General features: G+C 38.2%; 5 protein-coding genes and 2 non-coding genes across 8 annotated transcripts; 3 read left to right on the top strand and 4 right to left on the bottom strand.

Moving 5' to 3' along the window:
• Positions 1-1,610: 1,610 nt before the first annotated feature.
• LOC111792136 lies at positions 1,611-5,509 on the bottom strand. The gene is made up of 4 exons (XM_023673468.1): positions 5,073-5,509; positions 3,476-3,514; positions 1,901-1,985; positions 1,611-1,812 (listed from the first exon to the last, which is right to left on the bottom strand). The coding sequence occupies exons 1-4, from the start codon at positions 5,466-5,468 to the stop codon at positions 1,730-1,732; spliced, it is 603 nt and encodes a 200-aa protein (XP_023529236.1). The 5' UTR covers positions 5,469-5,509; the 3' UTR covers positions 1,611-1,729.
• Positions 5,510-6,062: 553 nt separating this feature from the next.
• LOC111794017 (chlorophyll a-b binding protein P4, chloroplastic-like) lies at positions 6,063-7,246 on the bottom strand. Its single transcript, XM_023676119.1, has 3 exons — positions 7,000-7,246; positions 6,509-6,924; positions 6,063-6,420 (listed from the first exon to the last, which is right to left on the bottom strand). The coding sequence occupies exons 1-3, from the start codon at positions 7,203-7,205 to the stop codon at positions 6,284-6,286; spliced, it is 759 nt and encodes a 252-aa protein (XP_023531887.1). The 5' UTR covers positions 7,206-7,246; the 3' UTR covers positions 6,063-6,283.
• Positions 7,247-8,429: 1,183 nt separating this feature from the next.
• LOC111792559 (expansin-A1-like) lies at positions 8,430-10,046 on the bottom strand. The gene is made up of 4 exons (XM_023674065.1): positions 9,916-10,046; positions 9,699-9,835; positions 9,294-9,606; positions 8,430-9,218 (listed from the first exon to the last, which is right to left on the bottom strand). Exons 1-4 carry the CDS (start codon positions 10,029-10,031, stop codon positions 8,912-8,914), a joined length of 873 nt encoding a protein of 290 aa, XP_023529833.1. The 5' UTR covers positions 10,032-10,046; the 3' UTR covers positions 8,430-8,911.
• A 3,353-nt stretch (positions 10,047-13,399) lies between these two features.
• On the top strand, positions 13,400-13,484 carry LOC111794118. Its single transcript, XR_002815013.1, has one exon. It is a non-coding gene; the product is annotated as a small nucleolar RNA R44/J54/Z268 family (small nucleolar RNA).
• An 85-nt stretch (positions 13,485-13,569) lies between these two features.
• LOC111794140 lies at positions 13,570-13,648 on the top strand. Its single transcript, XR_002815033.1, has one exon. It is a non-coding gene; the product is annotated as a small nucleolar RNA snoR122 (small nucleolar RNA).
• Positions 13,616-15,110, bottom strand: LOC111793787 (photosynthetic NDH subunit of subcomplex B 4, chloroplastic). Of its 2 annotated transcripts, none has more exons than XM_023675826.1 (6): positions 14,761-15,110; positions 14,623-14,674; positions 14,363-14,522; positions 14,213-14,268; positions 14,059-14,130; positions 13,616-13,979 (listed from the first exon to the last, which is right to left on the bottom strand). In XM_023675826.1, the coding sequence occupies exons 1-6, from the start codon at positions 14,847-14,849 to the stop codon at positions 13,866-13,868; spliced, it is 543 nt and encodes a 180-aa protein (XP_023531594.1). In that variant the 5' UTR covers positions 14,850-15,110; the 3' UTR covers positions 13,616-13,865. The 2 variants fall into 2 exon arrangements, with proteins under 2 accessions (XP_023531594.1, XP_023531595.1); XM_023675827.1 differs by having other exon boundaries at positions 13,629-13,979; positions 14,623-14,658; positions 14,748-15,110.
• Positions 15,111-15,375: 265 nt separating this feature from the next.
• Positions 15,376-16,861, top strand: LOC111793786 (uncharacterized endoplasmic reticulum membrane protein C16E8.02). Its single transcript, XM_023675825.1, has 4 exons — positions 15,376-15,860; positions 16,306-16,368; positions 16,445-16,516; positions 16,611-16,861. Exons 1-4 carry the CDS (start codon positions 15,513-15,515, stop codon positions 16,719-16,721), a joined length of 594 nt encoding a protein of 197 aa, XP_023531593.1. The 5' UTR covers positions 15,376-15,512; the 3' UTR covers positions 16,722-16,861.
• Positions 16,862-19,598: the final 2,737 nt, after the last annotated feature.

The following is a 19,598-nucleotide window of genomic DNA, read 5'->3' as shown; positions in this document are numbered from 1 at the left end:
AAAATACATTAATAAAGATAGACACAGAAACATGAAGTGTGAGATTCCACGTTGGCCAGAGAGTATAACGAAGCATTCCTTATAACTGTGAGATTGATAGCGATACGCAACGGGCCAAAACAGACAATATCTGCTGGTGGTGAGTTTGGGTTGTTACTAATGGTATCAGAGCCGGACACCGGGTGGTGTACCGGCGAGAACGTTGGCCCTCTAGGGAGGTGAATTGTGAGATCTTACATCGATTAGAGATTAGAACGAAGCATTTCTTATAAGGGTGTGATAACCTCTCCCTAGTAGACGTCTTTTAAAACCGTGTAGCTGACAATGATACGTAACAAGCCAAAGAAAACAACATTTACCGGCCGTAGATTTGGGCTGATACATCAAGTTTCCAAATTTAAAGAGAGAAAAAAAAAGATATTTGACTGGTTGAATGTAGATCAAAACTTGGATTTTCACCAAAACAAAAGTATCAAGGTCGTTCGTCACTAATCCATTAGCAAAGAAATACATAGATATTTTGTTGGTAGGATGAAATCTAGACCCCATATTATACAGAAAATCTGGTGCTATAGGAGCTAGAAGCCAAGGCCACAAATCACTCTTGGCATTTCTCTATTTCCTTTTGCTCTTTTCTACCCCTTGTGAAAACCACCGTCCATCGCATCACATCCATACGCTCATCCTTTGGTTTAGTTGTGTGGAAAGCTACAGAATTTATTACACTGAAACTCTCAGGCAACCAAATAAACAGAGAGTTGAAATGCCTTCTGTTCTGCTGATGTTCAGTTAAACAATTTGAATTCTGTGTCTGGATCACTGAAGTTGGCACCCAAAGAGAATGGGTTATCAACTTTACACTGTGATTTGCATTATATTTTTACTCGGATTAGTACTATTTCCACTAACATCAAGTGCTTGCTTTGAAATATCTGAAAAAAGAAAACCCTTTGTTTATGTAATCTGATTACTTTTATCTCAGATTATTGGTTTTTCTGCCGAAGTTGACTTTGTTCAGAAGAAGTTGCATAGAGTCAACTTCCCACTATAATACCTCTTTTGTTTATGCTTTCTATGCCATATTCTTCCCAACTTTTGATTTGAAATATTAACAAAAACACTATAAGCTTTCGACCCATTAAAAGTTTAGGGACCAAAATAAAATCTAAATGGAGTCGGAGAACCAAAATAGAATTTATCCAATTAGAAATATCGATAAAAATAAGATAAAAAAAAAATGAAAAAATGATTCCAAAAGGTCAAAGTTACTTAATGAGCTGGTTTCTTACTGTTCCTATCATTTTGATTGAACCACAAGAAGAAGGGTGGGTATGGGGTGTGAAGCATCACTTCCCCATTACGCAAAGAATGAGAGGAAAGGAACACCCAATGTATTTCCTGCCTCACAGTGGGATTGCTAAGAATTTTAACTTTACAAATGAATTCACAGCTTGCACATACTCTGCCTTTTCTTTCACTTCTTTCTTTTCCCATATGATGCCCTTCTTAACCCTTCAATCATAGGATCTACACACATCAAACATGTTACTATGAAATCAACGAGCTCGTTTGCATACGCAATTCGTTCATACCCGATACGCATAAAGGAATGAAATAAGAACATAACAAAAATTCCCTACTTTTTTCATTTCAATCTTTTGTTATTAAGTTTCCAAGTATCAGACTGGAATCAATTCTACTAAAGATAATAATATAATAACTCGATGAGTCACTGAATTCTGCACCCTCCTGAGTCTTGTCCACGATGTACATTGCCATAGGCAGACAGTTCAAGAAGGTCCATGTCTCGACCTGTAAGTGATTTAAACCAATTGGCCATATGATATCATTACCAAGGTGTAAAATCATAATCCATTGCAGTTAAATAAAACTAGTGCACCTGAAACTCGGCAGTAAGAGCTTTTCTGAATTAGTTCTGCTCTTGAAAGTTCAGTACGGTTTCCCTTCGATCGATTAACAGTTGCCTAAATTGTAGATGATACAGTCATCAAACGAAAATAAGAATTCTTTCTTGGAAGTAATGTTTTTTTTTTTTTCCTTCTAAAAACCACTCACTCCTAGCCTAATAAGCACGGATACAGATACATATATGACAGATACGGTGACACGTCATTTTTTAAAAACTAGAACAAGGACACGTCCTCTAGGACACGTTTATTAAAATATATATCATTTTTATACCATAAGGAAATCCCAAGGCAATAAATTATGCATTTATATGCTTAAAAAAGTTTGATGTATTTTACTCTCAAAATTTATTATTTTTGTACTATACTGTCGTGTGTCTATTTAGGGTACTTAAAAGTGTTCGATATGTATCTTAAAAAAATGTTGGACCTATGCTAAATTTGTACAACTAAAGTCTAATATATATCTATTGTGCTAACAAGTGTTTAATAAGTGTCCAAGTGTCTAATATGTGTCGAACACACATGCTAGCCAAACTAAAGTATATGTGCTTCTTGACTACTAGCATTAGCAATGATATTCCAGAAGGTATTTAAACATTTTAATGATTGAGTGTGGTATAAATGTATTTAAAAGAAATCTTTCTTAGAACACTCATAAGAAATTTAATTAAAATCTTTGGGTGTTTGGTTACATTTTCTTAAAAGTGATTATAATCAAGTTTGTTTTCTTGCACTATATCTAGAAGTGATTCTACAAATGTCAAAAAACAATAAAGTAATTCCCGATCAATTACTTATAATCACTTTTCGATAATCAAATTCAAACACTTTACATTAATTTTTAAATATATATTACACTTTTTTGCCTTCTAAAATTACTTAGAAAGTTAATCTAAATGCACAGTAAGTGTATTAGCCAGAATGCTATGTGTTCGTGCTTCCGATCCAGATCAATAACCCCCCACTTTACAAGAATGTAAACCAAGTCCTTGGAATAATCAACATCCAAGTGAAAGAAAAAAAAAAAAGTGATGTTCTCTAACACATGATAGATAGAATATCTGAATAGAGAATTTAAATTATAATCTAGCAAGTAAGTTACTATATAGTAAACTCTTTAATCTAAAGCCAGATACCAGGTTAAAGAACAATCAAGGATGATCAGCCAACTGAGAGAACAATTTTTATCCTACGGTACTTCAAAGGAAGTGTGTGAGAGAGGGAGGCAACATAAGCACAGTCAACTAAGCATTAAGAACTTCTTTGTATCAGCACCTCACACATTATTAAGCATCATAACAACCAGTAGCTACCAAAGAAACTCCGAGAACATGACCACGTATCTTAATTATTTCTTCATTCCTTAAATATGCACAATAACATTTTTGTCCTCTTTAATATAATACTCTCTTGGTCCAATTAGATTGAAGGAATAATGCCTAAACTAATATAATTCAAGTATATGATGCTTAAACTAAGCGAAGGTTGAGTATGGTACTAAATGAAGTTTGGATGGCATAAGGGAAAGTCATTAGGACTATTACCTGCAAAACCTGACAATTTTCCAGTGTGCTTTTTCCTCCCTGCAATTTGAAATATTCAAACTCAATCTCTCAAGAGTAACGCAAAACAGTAACAGAATTTAGAAAGAAACATACATGCTAAAATTGACTTCTTAACAAGTAGCCTCTCAGAATCTGATACTCAATTTTTCAAAAGAAAAAAGGGAAAAAAAGGGAAAAAAAAAGGAGAGAATGGAAAAAGGAAGTGATACTCGAGGGATGAATAATGGAATAGTCATCTTAGTCATATACTCAGTTTGGGCTTGGATGAGGAGACCCCAAACCCCCTTTAAAATTTGCAAGCCACAAAGAAGTTCATGGTTACTGATAATTGACAGTACCATTCTTCTCTTAACACATTTAGTTGCTAATTCTAAGCTTCCTTTCGTATAAACTTAGACCAATTAGTAGGTCATTTTCCTATGTTATAGCTCGGAAAAGTCCAAGAAAACTTAGGAAGAAATAAGCATGAAAGTAATCTTTGTGCATAACTCTCCTGGGTCCGAAAGAAGAGAAGATTATAACAGAATTCCACAACCATTTAATAGCATCAAAAGTTCAATACTGTAATTCTAAGCTATTGAGTAAATACATCATGTACATGTGATAATCTAAATAGAAATGGAAATGAAATATTTTCAGGTCGCAATACATTAAAATGACAGCCAAATCCATAATGTAGAAAGAAGAACCCACCAACAAGTCAAATAAACAAAACCAAGAGCACAATCAAGTAGAATTGAAAGTAATATGACCCGTTACGAATCACGATCCTCCACGATGATATTATCCACTTTGAGTATTAGCTCTCGTGGCTTTGCTTTTGGTCTTCCCAAAAAATCTCATACTAATGGAGATGTATTCCTTACTTATAACCCATGATCATCCCCTTAATTAGCCCATGTGGGTCTCCCACCCAACAAAATCCTCAACAATCCTCCTCTAGGACAAAGTATACTATAGAGCCTCCATTGAGGCCTATGTAGCCCTCGAACAGACCTCCACTTAATCGAGGCTCGACTCCTTTTTCTGGAGCCCTCGAATAAAGTACACCCTTTGTTCGATACTTGAGTCACTTTTGACTACACCTTCAAGACTCACAATTTCTTTGTTCGACATTTGAGGATTCTATTGACATTGCTAAGCTAAGAGCAAGACTCTAATACCATGTTAGGAATCGCATATATTCACAGTACTATGATATTGTCCACTTTGAGTATTAGCTCTCATAGCTTTATTTTGGTCTTCCCAAAAGACCTCATACCAATAGAGATGTATTCCTTACCTATAGACCCGATCATCCCCTTAGATGATCCGTGTGGGACTCCCTCCCAACAATTACCATGACCATGTCTCTAATAAGCAACTATAAAAGGTTCTTGCTCGTTTCCATCATACAGCCTACATTACGATAGCAAACACAAAGCACTTTACAACAATCCAGTCCCATACTCAACAAAATACGAGAAACACCACCAAAAAAAAAAAAAAAAAAAAAAAAAAAAAAAAAAAAAAAAAAAAAANAGGAATACCAACGAAACATCTGGAGTAAAGAGTAGAATCGATAAGGGGTAAGTACCTTAGAGTAAGGCAAAATATGATCATAGTCATGACAAAGACAACCGGGGCAGCCAACAAGCTTTCGGAAAACAGTGTTACCAAGAGCATCTCGGCGCCACCGATCTGGGTCCCTTCCTTTAATCTTCTCGGCCTTATCCCAACATTGCTGCTTCACACTGTAAGGAAAGCTCCGGGGATTGTAGTCTGAAACTGAGTGATCGGGAGAGAGTTTTAGGTCTCCGAGGAGATTGGCTTCGCTGGTGACAAGGTCACGGTCCAGAAGGGAAGTAGAGGGGCTGAGCCTCGATGAGTGAGACCCATGACGCCTCGATTCGAACCTCGTTGAAGGACTGGTTCGGTCCCTGAGCGGTGATGAGGGGCGAGTTTTCTTCTTCGATTCTTTGCTCGACCTCATCTCATCATTCGGTCGTTGGCGGATAATTTGAGCGGTAATAGTGAGAAGTGGCCCTTGTTTCGTTTCACTTGTTAAACGACGTGTCGTCCAGGGATTATTGAGTACGACAAAATAAATAAAATACCAATCAAATTTTAAAAATATTATTAACACTTTTTACTTTTATAAAAAATTAAAAAAATGATCACTGCATAGATTATGTCAAACTTTTTACGCGTTATGTTTGAAGATTCAAATATGTGTAATAATTTGACAAACTAATCCTCGAATAATTCCTTATAAATTGTTGAACTGTCTCATGCATTGATATCAAACTTCACTTTTACTCAATTTGACACTGCTAGATAAGTATTAAGTGGATAAAATATTAAGTTAGTGACAGTCGTTAATTAGCTTAGATCGTTACTTCAACTACGTCTCAAATTCATATTACTAAGTGTTAGAAATTACGAATCTCTATAATATGATATTATTCATTGGGAGTATAAACTCTCGTCGCTTTACTTTTGATTTTTTTTTTAAAGACCTTATTTATAAATTCATAATATTCTTGTTAATTAGCGGATATGAAACTTAGACCTACGAAGGATCATATCACTAAACTCCAAAAGTTGATTTGAGCATTAATGCGATTGGAAAGATGAATGTTGAAGGAGGTGATGCCCAATTCATGAGTGAAGGATCATGTCATTCAAACAACAACATCGACGACACCCACCCCTGTACACTGATATCCACATTCCATTGCAACACACTCCCCAAAAACGAAATCTCAAAAGAATTTCAAGCCATCACGAAGCTTTCACTTTCCAAATTTAGTTGCCACCGAATGTCTGGACAATGGTGTTGTGCCATGGGTCAGAAATGTGCTGCAAAAGGTTCTCAAATGGCCCCTTTCCAGTCACATTATGTTGCACGATGAACCCCAAAAACGCCAACATTGCGAGCCTCCCTGTACCAAAAACCCAATTCACAGCATCGTAAGCCACAGCTCCTAAGATCAGAATATAAAATCTGGGTTTTCTTTTTGAAGATCTTACCATTGGCGATTTCCTTCTCCTTGGCTTCAAGAGTGGGAGCGAAGTTCAGGGGGTTGAAAATGCCACCAGGGTACCCCACTTCATTTGGGGGCAAACTGTATTGCTTGAAAATGGGGTCTTGGTTCACGCTTCCTGGGTTTTTAATGTCCTGCCATCTCCGGATTTCGACGTAATGGAACAGGATGAACTCGATCACGAACAGAGTTGAAGACGACGCGAAGTACTCTGCTTTTCCGGCGTCGTACCATTGAGGCGCGTTGATGATTCCGATCTTCGTGAAAACCTCCGGCAGAAGCATTCCGGCCACACCCAGCATCGCCCACCGCCCGTTCACGAGCTCCGCTTGCACGAACCACCTCAAATTCTCTGGGTCCTCCGCTAGACCCAGTGGGTCGAACCCGTTGTCGCCGGCAAGACTGCATTTTATGAGAAGGATTAAATTATTACGAATCTGAATAAACAAGGAGCTAAATTTACGTTAATGGCGTTACCTGCCAGTTAAGTACGCCGGAGATGGCAGACCAGGCAACCACTCTCCCTTCTTGGCTTCAACCTTGAAAGATGAAGGCGACGAAGCAGCCACCGGTTTAACCGACAGCTCGCGGTGGAGCTTACCGAAAGACCCAGTAAGGAACCTCGATCGGGAGGCGAATGGCCGGAAAACGGCGGCGGAAGCTTGAGTGGTGACGGTGGCCATTTCTTCTTAATGATTGTTTCTTGGGGTTGAGGAAGAAAATGGATATTGCAGGCCTTTGTAACTTCGCTTCAACGCCGTGTTTGTGGTTCTCGTTCTCTCTTCGGATCTGACGGTGGATCGACAAGATTCTCAGGATCTAACGGTCAAGGAAACGATGGGGCTTATCGCTTTATCCTTTTGAGTAATATCTTCAATATGTTTCTACGTTTTCATTGGATGGCTTATGATACTGTGGGGCCATCTCTGTCCTACGTGGAGAGTGTTCTTCAAGAGATACGATTGTGGAAATATACCCACGTGGAATCGTGGCTTTCCAATCTGAGATCGACAGCTGGCTCTTTCATCAGAAGAAATCTCAACTCCACACCAACAAAATAGTTTTATATATTAAATATTAAATGTTTATGATTGAAAATATTTTTATCTTTAAATATTTTCTCTCTATTATCTAGTCTAATTGGGCTTGAGATTATATTTCCGAAGTTTCCGCGGCCCAGTATCAAAGTTGGGCCTCAAAGTTGGGCTAGACAACGCATTTGAAGCCCAGATAACCCAATGACCCAAGGCAAAGCCCAAGGTGCGAATATTATTTCGACACTGGTAGATTCTAAATTAGGGCAATGATGTCGAATTCATATTTTAAATCCTTATCCAAATTTAGAAACGAGTGGATATCATCTATCAAAGTTTATGTAATTTCTCAAACTCCTGAAAATAACCAGTAACAATCTAAGTCACCGTTAATATATATTGTCTACTTTATTCTGTTACATATTGTCATTAGCCTTGCGATTTTAAAATGTGAAAGATCTCTTTATCTAATTGATGTAGGATCTCACAATCCACCCCTTGGGAGCCCAACGTCCTCGCTGACACACTGCCCCGTGTCTAGTTCTGATACTATTTGTAACAACCAAGCTACCGCTAATAGATATTCTTTGCTTTAGCTCGTTACATATCGTCATCTGACTCGCAGTTTTAAAACACGTCTAGTAGAGAGAAGTTTACACACTCTTATAACAACCGACGTGGAATCTCACATTAGCAACATGATCTCCATTTACCTTCAATAACCCTCAACCTCTTAACCAAAAACTAAGACTATATCGAATCTGGGTAGAGAAGGTCTGGAATTGGCCCAAATACCAACTTTTTGGTCTCATCGAACTAATTTATATTTAATAAGTCCCTCATTTATATGTTATTTATAAGTTCAACATCTCATTTAACACAAACTTACATATATTTAAGATATAACCAGAAGAACAAAGAAGAAAACAACTGAACCAACAAACAACCTAACACTAAACTAATATTATATAAACCCCACACAGCTCTAAGCTAACACAAGAAACAAAGTGGCGGGTGTCAAATGCCTACCGCTGCCATTATCCTCTCTCTCTCTCTCTCTCTCTCTCTCTCTCTCTCTCTCTCTCTCTCTCTCTNTCTCTCTCTCTCTGCCATTGCCTTAAAACACACGCACAGCAGAACCACCCCAAGACCAGACCCAAACCCCACATAATAATATATTCAAACAAACTCCCTCTAAACTACTAATTCTAAACCACAGACACACTGGAAGAACACATTAAAAGCAGTGCCCATTCCAAAAACACCTATTTTTAACACAGTTTCCTATAAAGTAACAAGAAAAAAAAAGAAAAAAACAGGAACGCCTCTGTTCTGTTCTGTTTTTTTCTTTCCGTTCATGGGAACTGAAGCCCACTATAAGTCTGACCAAAGCTCCACCCAGCTGGTGCTACGTTATTGGATATCACCGTCCGGCCATCGCCGGTGATCACTTTGAACGACAGGCTCTGTCCATTCAGATATGAATTGCTCTGCCAGTTCTGCCCCCAGTTCCTCGACATTGCTTCCCACCCTGTTTTCGACCCTTTGATCCATACCCCATGAACATCCCCACCTCCACCAACGTTCGTTACAAGAACTAAATTGAAGTAAGAATGGCCGTTTATTGTGAATCTTATGCCTCCTTTCTTCTGACAAGACACCCTGCATTTGCATATTCGATTCAGCTTTTGAGTTCAGCATTGAGCGAATTAGTCTAGAAGGGCGTATTATTCATACCTTCTGTAGGCCACTGGGACAACGCCTGCTTTGAATTGAGCGATTTGCTGGAAGACGGGCTGGGAGAGGTCGAAATGGTGCTGGGGCGGATTGCACCAGCCGCCGGCGTTGTTGGGGAGTGCATTGTTTGGTGGGCAGAAGTTTGTGGCAGTGACAACAATGGAGTTTGGAAGACACCATTTTGGATCATTTACGCACTTGATTTCAAAGCAAGCACCACAGCTCAGCCCATTGTTGAACAGGGCTGTGCTTAATGCCGCTGTGTTCGTTCCATACCCTTGGCTGTACAGGTTCCCATAGCCACAAGCTCCTCCTGCAAAAACCCAGAAAAAAAAAACTAGTTTCAACTTGTGGGTTTCGTAAAAATGTGTTCAAATTGTAGAAAGTTTTGATTTTTTTACGTACCCATTGTGCCAGCCGCGTCGCCCCCACCGTAGAACGTAGCGTGGGCATCAATCCAACCTCCATTGTTGGCAAGAACAGAATCACATCCCAAAGAGAGTAGAAGACCCACCAAGAGAGGTCCAAGAAACGCCATTTTCCTACACAAAAAACAGTAAATCCCTCGAAAGAAAAACTCTAAATCGCCCTAAAAAGTTGGGAAATAGAGAGATTAACTGACCTCTTCAAATGATCCACAACCTGTTTGTGAAAATGCCTGAGAGAAAAAAGAACAAAAAAGAGGCAAAGAAGGCAGAAGGGTTTCGTTGGGGAGGGCAGGGGAGGAAGGTGGGGCATATATAGAGAAACTGGAGAGACCAGAAACGTTATTTGGCGATTGCTTTACCCAACGCCACAGCAAATAACCGACGTGTGGGGGCCCCTCAAACTGCCATGTCCAGACGGTTGCTGTCTATGGTGGGGGATAACAACTTTTCATGAAACCACGTGGTTTCCGAAGTATTGTTCAAGGAGTTCCATCACTTTGTGGCCATAAACATGGTTAAGAACTCTACCTTCCAACAATTAATAGCGTTTAGAGACCCAAAAAAGTGGTCAACTTTTGGCTTTAATGACAGTTAGAGACAGTTAATTGCGCAGCTAATGCTATGCCCATACCCTTTTGCTTTGAGAACGCCAATCCTTCGCTTCATTTGTTAGTCCTTCCCTCTTAAAAGGACTTCAACCCTTCCTTTTGGGCCTTATTTTTTGCATCATTTCTTGGTTGTAAAGCATTAGCTGTGTAGGCGTGCTGTTTGAATATATGCTTAAGCATTCAGGCATGGGAAAGCAAAAAGGAAGTTCATGTAGGACTCCATTCAAAAATTTAAATGTGTGCACTGTTTGGTCCGTGGAGCCAAAATCAATTTAAAACATGGAAAGAAAGGCTTTCAATTTGGACACCATGATGCAACCTACCTTATTCTTTTCATAAAAAAAGGGCTGCATTGGGTTCGACCAAAATAGAGCTGTTTGAACCGTAAAAACTAATGTCTAGTGACTAAATTCTAATTTTTTGAAACCTGTGCCAGCTAACTAAGTTTCATGAACAAATGGGTGGATCCATTATCAAAACTAAAAGGCTGTATCATTATTTTCATGTGAGGTCTCGCATTAGTTAAAAGAAAATATATAAACCTCTCCCTAGTAGACATGCTTTAAGATGGTAAGACTGACAGTCACATGTAATGGACAAAAATAGACAATATTTATTATCGATTGACTCGAGTTGTTACAAATGGTATCAGAGAGCCCGACACTGTGTCAGAGAGGATGCTGAGCCCTCCTCCCAAGGGGTATATTGTGAGATCCCATGCTATTAGAGATAAACACTGGGGGTGTGTCAGAGACGATGCTGGGCACTTCTCTCAAGGGGGTGGATTGTGAAATTCCACATGGGTTGAAAAGAGAAAAGAAGTATTTTTTTTATAAGAGTGTCGAAACCTCATCCAAACAATTGCATTTTAAAACTATATGACGGATGGTGATATGTATTTTTTATAAGGTGTCGAAACTTCTCCTTAAAAGATGTGTTTTAAAGCGGTAACGCGTATGACTATGAGTAACAAGTTGAAACAGACAATATCTACTCACAGGGGGCTTAGGGTATTATATTCCATCAAGAGCGGAACAATCACGAGAATCATTCCCCTTTCACTTTACTGTGCTGTCTCTCTCGTGTCAACGTCTGATTGGATCTTCAAAACATATCCAATTCAAATGGTAACAACAACAACAACTTTTGTAAAACCCTAATGTTGTGTTTGGACTTTGGAGCATTGCATGAAGAAACGACATGAACCGTCCAATGACAAAACTTGTCGTTTAACATCATCGGAAAGGTTTCTCTAACACACACTACACGTGGATGATGTCATGCATGCAGCTGTGTTTGTCCTTGCCTTCCAAACAACAAGTCCATAATTAATTCGGAGTTAATTATAAGATTAACACTTAATTTTGTTTAATTATACTTTAATGAGTATTAGTTTAGGGTTTAGGGCTGTGGGACTCTCCTTGGCTTATGCTTTACCATCCATTTGTTTATGAAATTACAGGTCATTCCTTCCACTTCACTCTTCATATCTGTAACAACTTTTTCTTTCTTTCTCCAATTATTTTCACCACCTTCTCTTCCCTTATCTCCTTATCTATGCTTTATGTGCTATAATGTCGAGTCGAGTCAAGAACAAGTAGTGAATTGATCTCTCCACGAGCTTCTCGGTAATGACTCCATCTATAGATAAAAATTCATATGATGGAAAACGGCCACGTTAGGTTCGAGAAGATATGGGATCGACTGTGTTCTCATAGGAGAACATATGCAAGCTTTTGTCTCTCAACAACCGGTTATGTTCTCATGTCAAGTTTAAATGATTTTAAACGTGCAGTATAAACTACACGAAAGTGCAAAGAAACTTTGTCATTGGCAAAAGAAAAACATTACTACATTTTTCAAGTCTCGACAACATACATAGTTTTATACAATCTCAAAATGAATACTCTTGACATTCCATGAGTAAGAGTTGTAACATTCATATATATATATTTATGACCATAATTAGTCATGATGAATTGCAACATCTTGTGATAGTTTGAACTGTTGGATGATGAAAGTCCCACATCGGTTAATTTAGGGAATGATCGTGAGTTTATAAATAAAGAATACTCCCTCCATTGGTATGAGGCGCAAAACCATGAGAGGTTATGCTCAAAGTGGACAATATCATACCATTGTGGAGAGTTGTGTTCGTGTAACATGAACAACATTTTCTTTAAAGTGAGTAGTTCGATGGAAGCGAGTAATGGGGGTGGCACCGACACGGAGGGGGAGGGTGTGTTGGAGTGCAGCTGTGTTGTGTGCAGAAAACAAAGTGTTCAGAGTAGGGATACATTTTGATGGACACAGAACCTAAACTACAAACCAAAACCCCTTAAACATTTCTGTCTGACACCATACATGTGTATTGAAAGATGTTAGATTAAGCGGATACTACCAACCTTATCATATAAAGTTACGTGATTTCGAATAATTATTGAATATAAATTTTTTTAAAATTTCTCTCTCATACATTCAACTGTGTATAAAATTGAAATGTGACTGTCTCTTAAAAATAAATACACATAACTTAAAAAGTGGTTTGCCATAATAACTTAATAAACATGAGATTTTTAAAGTTAAAATAACTTGTTCAATTTTTTTTTTTTTNTAATTATTCAATTTAATAAATTTGAATTAAATACAACCAATGGGTCCAGAACAGATAATGGGCCTCGTTATTGGGCTGTAGATTTCATATTGGACCGTCGAAATCCATGTTCGCTTCGTTTGATCAACGGTCGTGATTATTGAACGCCGTATTGAAAACCCTAGCTCAATTCGTTTCATATTTAACTGCATTTTCATTCTCTTGGAACTTCCATTCTTGAAATCAATCCATTATCTTGCGTCTTCTTTCACTTGAATCAATCCTTAATTTTTGTCGGTGTTATTCCTTCTCACGTCGTCTTCATGCTTTTAGATTTGTTTCTGTGAAATGAACTTAATTTGAAGCATTGAGGCTCTGCCTTTTCATGGAACTTGTTCTAATGTGTTTTTCATTTCGTCGAGATTTGTTGATTCGTCTTTTCGTATTTTCTTCAAGTTTTTTATTTTTTGGATCAATTGAGCAAGTGACGATGAAACAGACAGGGACATCAGTACTCAGCTTGAGAATGATGATCGTCTGTTGGGAATCTCTCTGATGCTCTTACGACCTATGATTTTCATTTCTTCTCTTCTAATATCCTTGTTCTTTCACTCTTTTTGAACTGAAATCTTTGTAATCTGGAAATTTGCCTGTGATGTATTGAATTGCACGTATTACCAGATACAAGAGTGATGATAATACAAGATTGTCACTACCTCTGAGGCAAATTCTTTGAATAAAGAAAGAACTGATGTTTTCTACGTTTTCGATGGTTTCTGCTGATTTACATTTTGTTCTCTGTTCTACTGGGAAAGAACTGTGAGATTGTTACTGAAACAAAACCATAGAGTATTTCCATCAAGCCCTAGGCTTTTGATTTTATACGCATAATGAATATGCTGTGTTAAGAACATAAATGGATGCCCAAATTCTCGTTTGGCTCTTATTTCTTTCCAGCTTCTTCCAACTCTCGGAGTCCTCCAACCTTTTGTTCGATCTCCTCAATCAGCTCCTCCCTCCATAGCTCTGCTCTTGCTGCTTCTTCAATGTCCTCTTGCTGCAATATCAGATATAAACTCAGGCAAAATAATTGAGTGTAAATTATGGTGTCATTGCTCAAGAGTTGGATAATTCACCTTCTCATAGACCCAATGTCCTGTTCCATCGCCTCCATCTTTTCTGTACACCTCTGAATCATAATATGGATCCTAAAAACATAACCTTGAAGGCCTGAGACAAAAGTTTTGTTTTACGTAACCCAAGTAGAATGAAACTAAAGATATGGTTTACCTTCATGGAGCCAAAGAACAGACATCCCCAACAAGTGAACATGATGTAAAGACTATCTGACATTAATCAATGGGTAAAATGAAGGTTAGTTTTCAATATACTAATTTTTACTTGCAATCTATAGAAATGTCAGTATAATCAAACACTTACAGACATTCTTGATAGCTTCATCACTAAGATGCACTATGGATTTGTGGGTAACAAGGTCTCTTTGGCCGTCCAAGTGATCAACTAGAACTGCCATAAGTGGCCAATCTGGGAAAGCATTTACTCTCCCTAGAGACCCTCTTTGGCGCTTTGAACCTTCAGTCTATTTATTGCACAAAAGGATATGAATGAACTAACAAATATTAGGCGAAGGAAAACCCGTTTTTCCTAACCATTGAATGTGAGAATCAAGAGCTACTTACAAGTTGTCGATGGCTGAAAACTCCGGAGTTTGGAAGCTGCATGAATTGTAATAAAGTGGTCAAATCCAGCTCATTAAAATGGATAAGAGTTTTGAGACGAAAGGATAAAGGATTAGCATACATACCAGTGTCGAAAATGGGATGTGGGTCGACTTGTGTGGGTGGAGATTAGAGGAGCTATACAGGGTTTGTTTGATAATGCTGAAGCCTGCGATAGCCTTAGCCATTATTGCAGTAGAAAATAATGTATCTTTACCTGGGTTTTGTAAACTAATTCTTCATGGAGAAGAAAGAATGGATAAGGGATCCATTTCTATCCACACTTTCCCTGTTCTGCATAATTGTCATAGACGAGAAATCCCTTTGATCCACTTCCCCTAATTCGTCATATTGGTCCAATTTAGGGCGACGGGACGTGTCGTTAAGGTTCATCAAATATTAAATTGGAGTTAAGAGCGTTGGGCCAGTAACACGGGTCACCCTGCAAAAGGCCAATGTAAAGTGGTTCTGTTCTGCCTTACCATGTGTTTCTTTTTCTTCTTCCCTATTTTTTATTTTTCTTTTGACCCAAACGTTCCTTCACATACAGTCGAACCGATACCACCAAATTTTTCTTTGCATATGCATCACGCACATTTATTCTCATTATGTAAACTAATAGATTAGAAGGACCATTCCAGAATTTGGTCCATTTTTTATGTTAACCACCCCAATTACTCCACTCTAGGTCACCTTTTCGAATTATTAATGGCCCCAATAAACACATCCTTTAACAATTGTCTAACCCTCATAATCTATTCGGTTATCTCCCTTTGCACGCCTTCCCTCTTCTGAGAACATTTTCCAGCAATCGTTTCGTATTGGGGTTGTCTATTCCCCCCCAAAATTCTATGGGGAAGACTGCATTTTTTGATCTGGAAAGGCACTTCGCCTTCTATGGCGCTTATCACAGCAACCCAATCAACATTTTCATCCATGTCCTGTTTGTTTGGCCGATTTTCTTCACCACTCTCATGTATTTGTATTTCACCCCTTCTTTCTATACGATTCCCAAATCCCCTTGTGGGTTTGATCATGGCCTGGTTTTGAACTTCGGATTTCTTTTCACTTTAATCTATGCTGCATCTTATGTGATTTTCGATAAGAAAGCAGGGTCCATGGCCGCTTTGCTTTGTTTCGTCTGTTGGGTTGGAGCAAGCTTCATCTCCAATAGACTTGGTTATTCCCAGACTTGGAAGGTAAATTCCCACTTTCTCTTCTTCAATTTAACTCCGGGTTCTTGTAGTAAATTTGTCTGTTTACTACTATTGAGTGCACTGAAGTTTCTTCCTTGAAATTTCCTTGATGGGTTTTTACTTGCCTCTGCTTACAATCACTATAAGCTTGTAATCTAATCTAATCTGGTTGGATTTGGAAGATGTGTTAAAAGTTTTGACATCTAAGTGGCAGCAAGTTGGGGCCGTGTCAAACGGCACTTGGGGTTGATATTGCTGCGCATGGAAGGAGCTTTTATTGCCTGACCAGTTGGTTGATAAACATAATAGTTCTTTATTTATGACAGATCCTTAGCCTCACCAAAATTTCAAGGCCATTTAGTCCTTGAGAGTTAGAAAACAATTTCAGGACATTAGTAATGCTCCATACTGCATACGCCAACCTAATTCATTTTTTGTTGTATATCAGGTGGTACTGGCTGCTCAGCTGTTCTGTTGGACAAACCAGTTTATAGGCCATGGAGTGTTTGAGGTTAGACAGATCACTCATCTTGACAAATTGATTGCGTCTGTTCTTGAATCTTAATTTAATTTGCATTTTTCAATAGAAACGTGCACCGGCTTTGTTGGACAATCTTGCACAAGCCTTTCTAATGGCTCCATTCTTTGTGTTTTTGGAGGTATTCTTTGTCTGAGTTTCTCATCTTCTGAGGGTGTTTGTTGGTGTCGATAATGAAGTAAAGTAGCTTCGTTGTTCCTGTTGGTTGGTTGCAGGTTCTTCAAACTTTATTCAAATATGAACCATATCCTGGGTTTAGTGCAAGTGTGCAAGCAAAGATAGAAGCAGATATAAAAGAGTGGAAAGAAAAGAAGAAGCTCTCATAGGTTGAATTGCCTGGACTTCGATTAAAAAAAGGTCTGATCTGGGTTGCCTTTAGTAAAAATAGTGTGAAAACTAACTAACTACTTCATATGAACATTTCAAAATCTATCAATGATATTATTGTACATGTTCTGCTTTTCAACCTTGATTTGCTATTTTACTATCGTGTCTATCAGAGTACACTAAAATGAATGACGACTTACTTGTTTACAAGATCTTCAAATGAATGCACATTGTAGCCACCACTAGTAGATATTGTCCGCTTTCTTTTTTAGGCTTCCCTTAAAACGCGTCTGGGTAGAGGTTTTCACACCCTTTATAAGGAATGTCTTTTCCACTCTCCAACCGTGAGATCTCACAATCCACCTCCCTTGGAGGCGGGGGGCCCTGCGTCCTTGCTAGTACACTGCCCGACATCTAGCTCTGATACAATTTGTACAAGCCTAAACCCACCTCTATCAGATATTGTCTTTTTTGGGCTTCCCCTCGCTCAAACCTCCATGGGTTTTCCCTTCTAGGCATCCCCCTCAAGGTTTTAAAACGACTCCTTAGGGAGAGGTTTACACACTCTACAAAGATTCGAGAATGTTTGGTTCACCTCTCAAACCGAGATGGGATCTCACAATAACTTTCATTTCTTTGGGCATCATTACAATTCCCAACAGCTTCCAGTTCCAACTTCCTCTGTGGATTGATTTCCAAGTAACTATAATCAGGCTATGGTTTCCATACTCCTTTTCATTGCATACATATTTGCAAGAACATAATTACTATTATGATCTGGCTCTATCTCCAGACCATGGCTCCTTACTCTCTCCCCAAATACAACGTTTCTCTGCATCCAACAGGCAGCGAGTAATGTTCTCCATATAATATCACTGCACTCAATTGGCATGCTTCTTATCAGCTAATAAGCTTGTTCAATAAACCCAGCTCGTCCCTGAATATCCACTGTGGATCCATATTGCTTAAGCGTGGGTTGGATATTCAGTGTTTGGCCATAAGATCAAAATGCCTCCTCCGTTCCTCCACCTTTCCTCAGTTGCTATACAAGCTCACAATACTCCCAAGAAAGTTGCAACATCAGGAGTCTCAAGCTTCTCTCTTAACATCTTTGAGAATAGTGTCGGTGCATCCTCTGCATCACCATGCGTTGCAAATGCCATCATCATTGTGTTCCATACTCTGCATCCTGTGCGTGTCTTCGACTGCCCCACACTTGGCGTACATGTCGATCAATGAAGCGCAGAGCATGGCAAGACAGTCACAACTAGTATGGTTTCATCGGTCTCCAGCCACTCCGCTCAACATTTGAAAACAAGCAAGTGCTTCGTTGTACACAGCCCATAAGAGAGACATGACAGTCGAATGGCTATATTCCAAGCCACTAAATCTGGTTTGGGAATTTCATCAAACAGGTTGCCTGCTGTTTTGATGTCTTCTAATCTTGCCATGCATATGAATAGGCGTGTTCCTCGCATACGCATGAAATTCAAAAGTTCCATTCACTAAAATTCACTCTAACCATTCAAACCCACCAAACCCATTGTTACGAGATATTGTCCAGTTTGACCCGTTACGTATCCGATGTGAGATCCCAAAGAGGTGAACAAAACATTACTTAAAAGGGTGTGAAAACCTCTTAGAGGTGAACAAAGTATTACTTAAAAGGGTGTGAAAACCTCTTAGAGGTGAACAAAGTATTACTTAAAAGGGTGTGAAAACCTCTTAGAGGTGAACAAAGTATTACTTAAAAGGGTGTGAAAACCTCTTAGAGGTGAACAAAGTATTACTTAAAAGGGTGTGAAAACCTCTTAGAGGTGAACAAAGTATTACTTAAAAGGGTGTGAAAACCTCTTAGAGGTGAACAAAGTATTACTTAAAAGGGTGTGAAAACCTCTTAGAGGTGAACAAAGTATTACTTAAAAGGGTGTGAAAACCTCTTAGAGGTGAACAAAGTATTACTTAAAAGGGTGTGAAAACCTCGAGGTGAACAAAGCATTGGGTGTGAAAACCTCCCAAGGTGAATAAAGGAAACCTCTCCCCAAAATCGAGAGGTGAACAAACAAAGCAATGGATTGGAAGGTTACATAGGGGCCCAAAATCCAAATTAGACAAAGTTGCTTCGACTTGAGCTATTATATTTATTCTAGAAAATTTAAGTTCTCTCGTAATTTTCATCTAATACTATAACTTGACTTCTAATTCATTGGCTTACTATTGAACCTCCCTCCGAACCAAACTGCAAAAAAAAACTCCGACTATATGAGTATTAGCCTTTAATAAGAGAAGTTGGTATACTTACAATCTAGCTAAACACGAGATTGTTTTCTTTTAAAGACAAGTTTATATTTGTATTAATGTGATATTGAAATTTAAAATGTATATTACAAAAGACATATGAATTTAGCCAATAAAGGTTGTAATCAAGCTTAATAAATGTTATTATCATATCTAACTTATTTTATTAATCACATTGATCATGCCTTTACATACAATAAATTATCTTTTTTGACAATAATGTTTGGTGTTTAATTCTCTGTTTTTTAAACTAAAAGCTTGCTTATTTATAAAAATAACTATTTAGTTCTTGATTCAACAAAATTAATAATAAAAGTTTGTCAAATTATCATTTAACTGACCATTTAAAGACTTTAAGAAGTTATTGCTTTTATATTTTATATAAACTAAGCGATCTTGTCTTTATTTATATACAATATCTTAAAATAATAGAGTGACTATTCGTAGCTCCTCGTTTATTAGTATACTCGTGCCACAACACTTACAGTAGCTCGAAACTGTTGCAATAGTTAGGAGCTTTTTCTCTCGTTGTAGGGTCCCTACTTTGAGCGGGTACTCGTAAGTCAAAGTCAAGAATT

The sequence above is a fragment of the Cucurbita pepo genome, chromosome LG04, assembly GCF_002806865.2.
Source record: "Cucurbita pepo subsp. pepo cultivar mu-cu-16 chromosome LG04, ASM280686v2, whole genome shotgun sequence".
NCBI lineage: Eukaryota > Viridiplantae > Streptophyta > Magnoliopsida > Cucurbitales > Cucurbitaceae > Cucurbita > Cucurbita pepo.
This window is presented reverse-complemented; position numbering and strand designations above follow the sequence as displayed.

What these genes read in the sequence shown, in the direction of transcription:
- LOC111793786 (XM_023675825.1), top strand. Translation starts at nt 15,513, where the DNA reads ATGGGGAAGACTGCATTTTTTGATCTGGAAAGGCACTTCGCCTTCTAT. An exon ending in TAGGCCATGGAGTGTTTGAG is followed by an intron (nt 16,369 to 16,444) that starts GTTAGACAGATC and finishes ATTTTTCAATAG; the next exon opens with AAACGTGCACCGGCTTTGTT. An exon ending in CATTCTTTGTGTTTTTGGAG is followed by an intron (nt 16,517 to 16,610) that starts GTATTCTTTGTC and finishes GGTTGGTTGCAG; the next exon opens with GTTCTTCAAACTTTATTCAA.
- LOC111794017 (XM_023676119.1), bottom strand. Translation starts at nt 7,205, where the DNA reads ATGGCCACCGTCACCACTCAAGCTTCCGCCGCCGTTTTCCGGCCATTC. An exon ending in CCGGCGTACTTAACTGGCAG is followed by an intron (nt 6,925 to 6,999) that starts GTAACGCCATTA and finishes CATAAAATGCAG; the next exon opens with TCTTGCCGGCGACAACGGGT. An exon ending in GGAGAAGGAAATCGCCAATG is followed by an intron (nt 6,421 to 6,508) that starts GTAAGATCTTCA and finishes TTTTTGGTACAG; the next exon opens with GGAGGCTCGCAATGTTGGCG.
- LOC111792136 (XM_023673468.1), bottom strand. Translation starts at nt 5,468, where the DNA reads ATGAGGTCGAGCAAAGAATCGAAGAAGAAAACTCGCCCCTCATCACCG. An exon ending in ATATTTTGCCTTACTCTAAG is followed by an intron (nt 3,515 to 5,072) that starts GTACTTACCCCT and finishes TTCAAATTGCAG; the next exon opens with GGAGGAAAAAGCACACTGGA. An exon ending in CTCTTACTGCCGAGTTTCAG is followed by an intron (nt 1,813 to 1,900) that starts GTGCACTAGTTT and finishes AATCACTTACAG; the next exon opens with GTCGAGACATGGACCTTCTT.
- LOC111792559 (XM_023674065.1), bottom strand. Translation starts at nt 10,031, where the DNA reads ATGCCCCACCTTCCTCCCCTGCCCTCCCCAACGAAACCCTTCTGCCTT. An exon ending in GTTGTGGATCATTTGAAGAG is followed by an intron (nt 9,836 to 9,915) that starts GTCAGTTAATCT and finishes TTTTTTGTGTAG; the next exon opens with GAAAATGGCGTTTCTTGGAC. An exon ending in GTCCCAGTGGCCTACAGAAG is followed by an intron (nt 9,219 to 9,293) that starts GTATGAATAATA and finishes ATGCAAATGCAG; the next exon opens with GGTGTCTTGTCAGAAGAAAG.
- LOC111793787 (XM_023675826.1), bottom strand. Translation starts at nt 14,849, where the DNA reads ATGGCTAAGGCTATCGCAGGCTTCAGCATTATCAAACAAACCCTGTAT. An exon ending in TTTTCAGCCATCGACAACTT is followed by an intron (nt 14,523 to 14,622) that starts GTAAGTAGCTCT and finishes TGCAATAAATAG; the next exon opens with ACTGAAGGTTCAAAGCGCCA. An exon ending in GACATTGGGTCTATGAGAAG is followed by an intron (nt 13,980 to 14,058) that starts GTGAATTATCCA and finishes CTGATATTGCAG; the next exon opens with CAAGAGGACATTGAAGAAGC.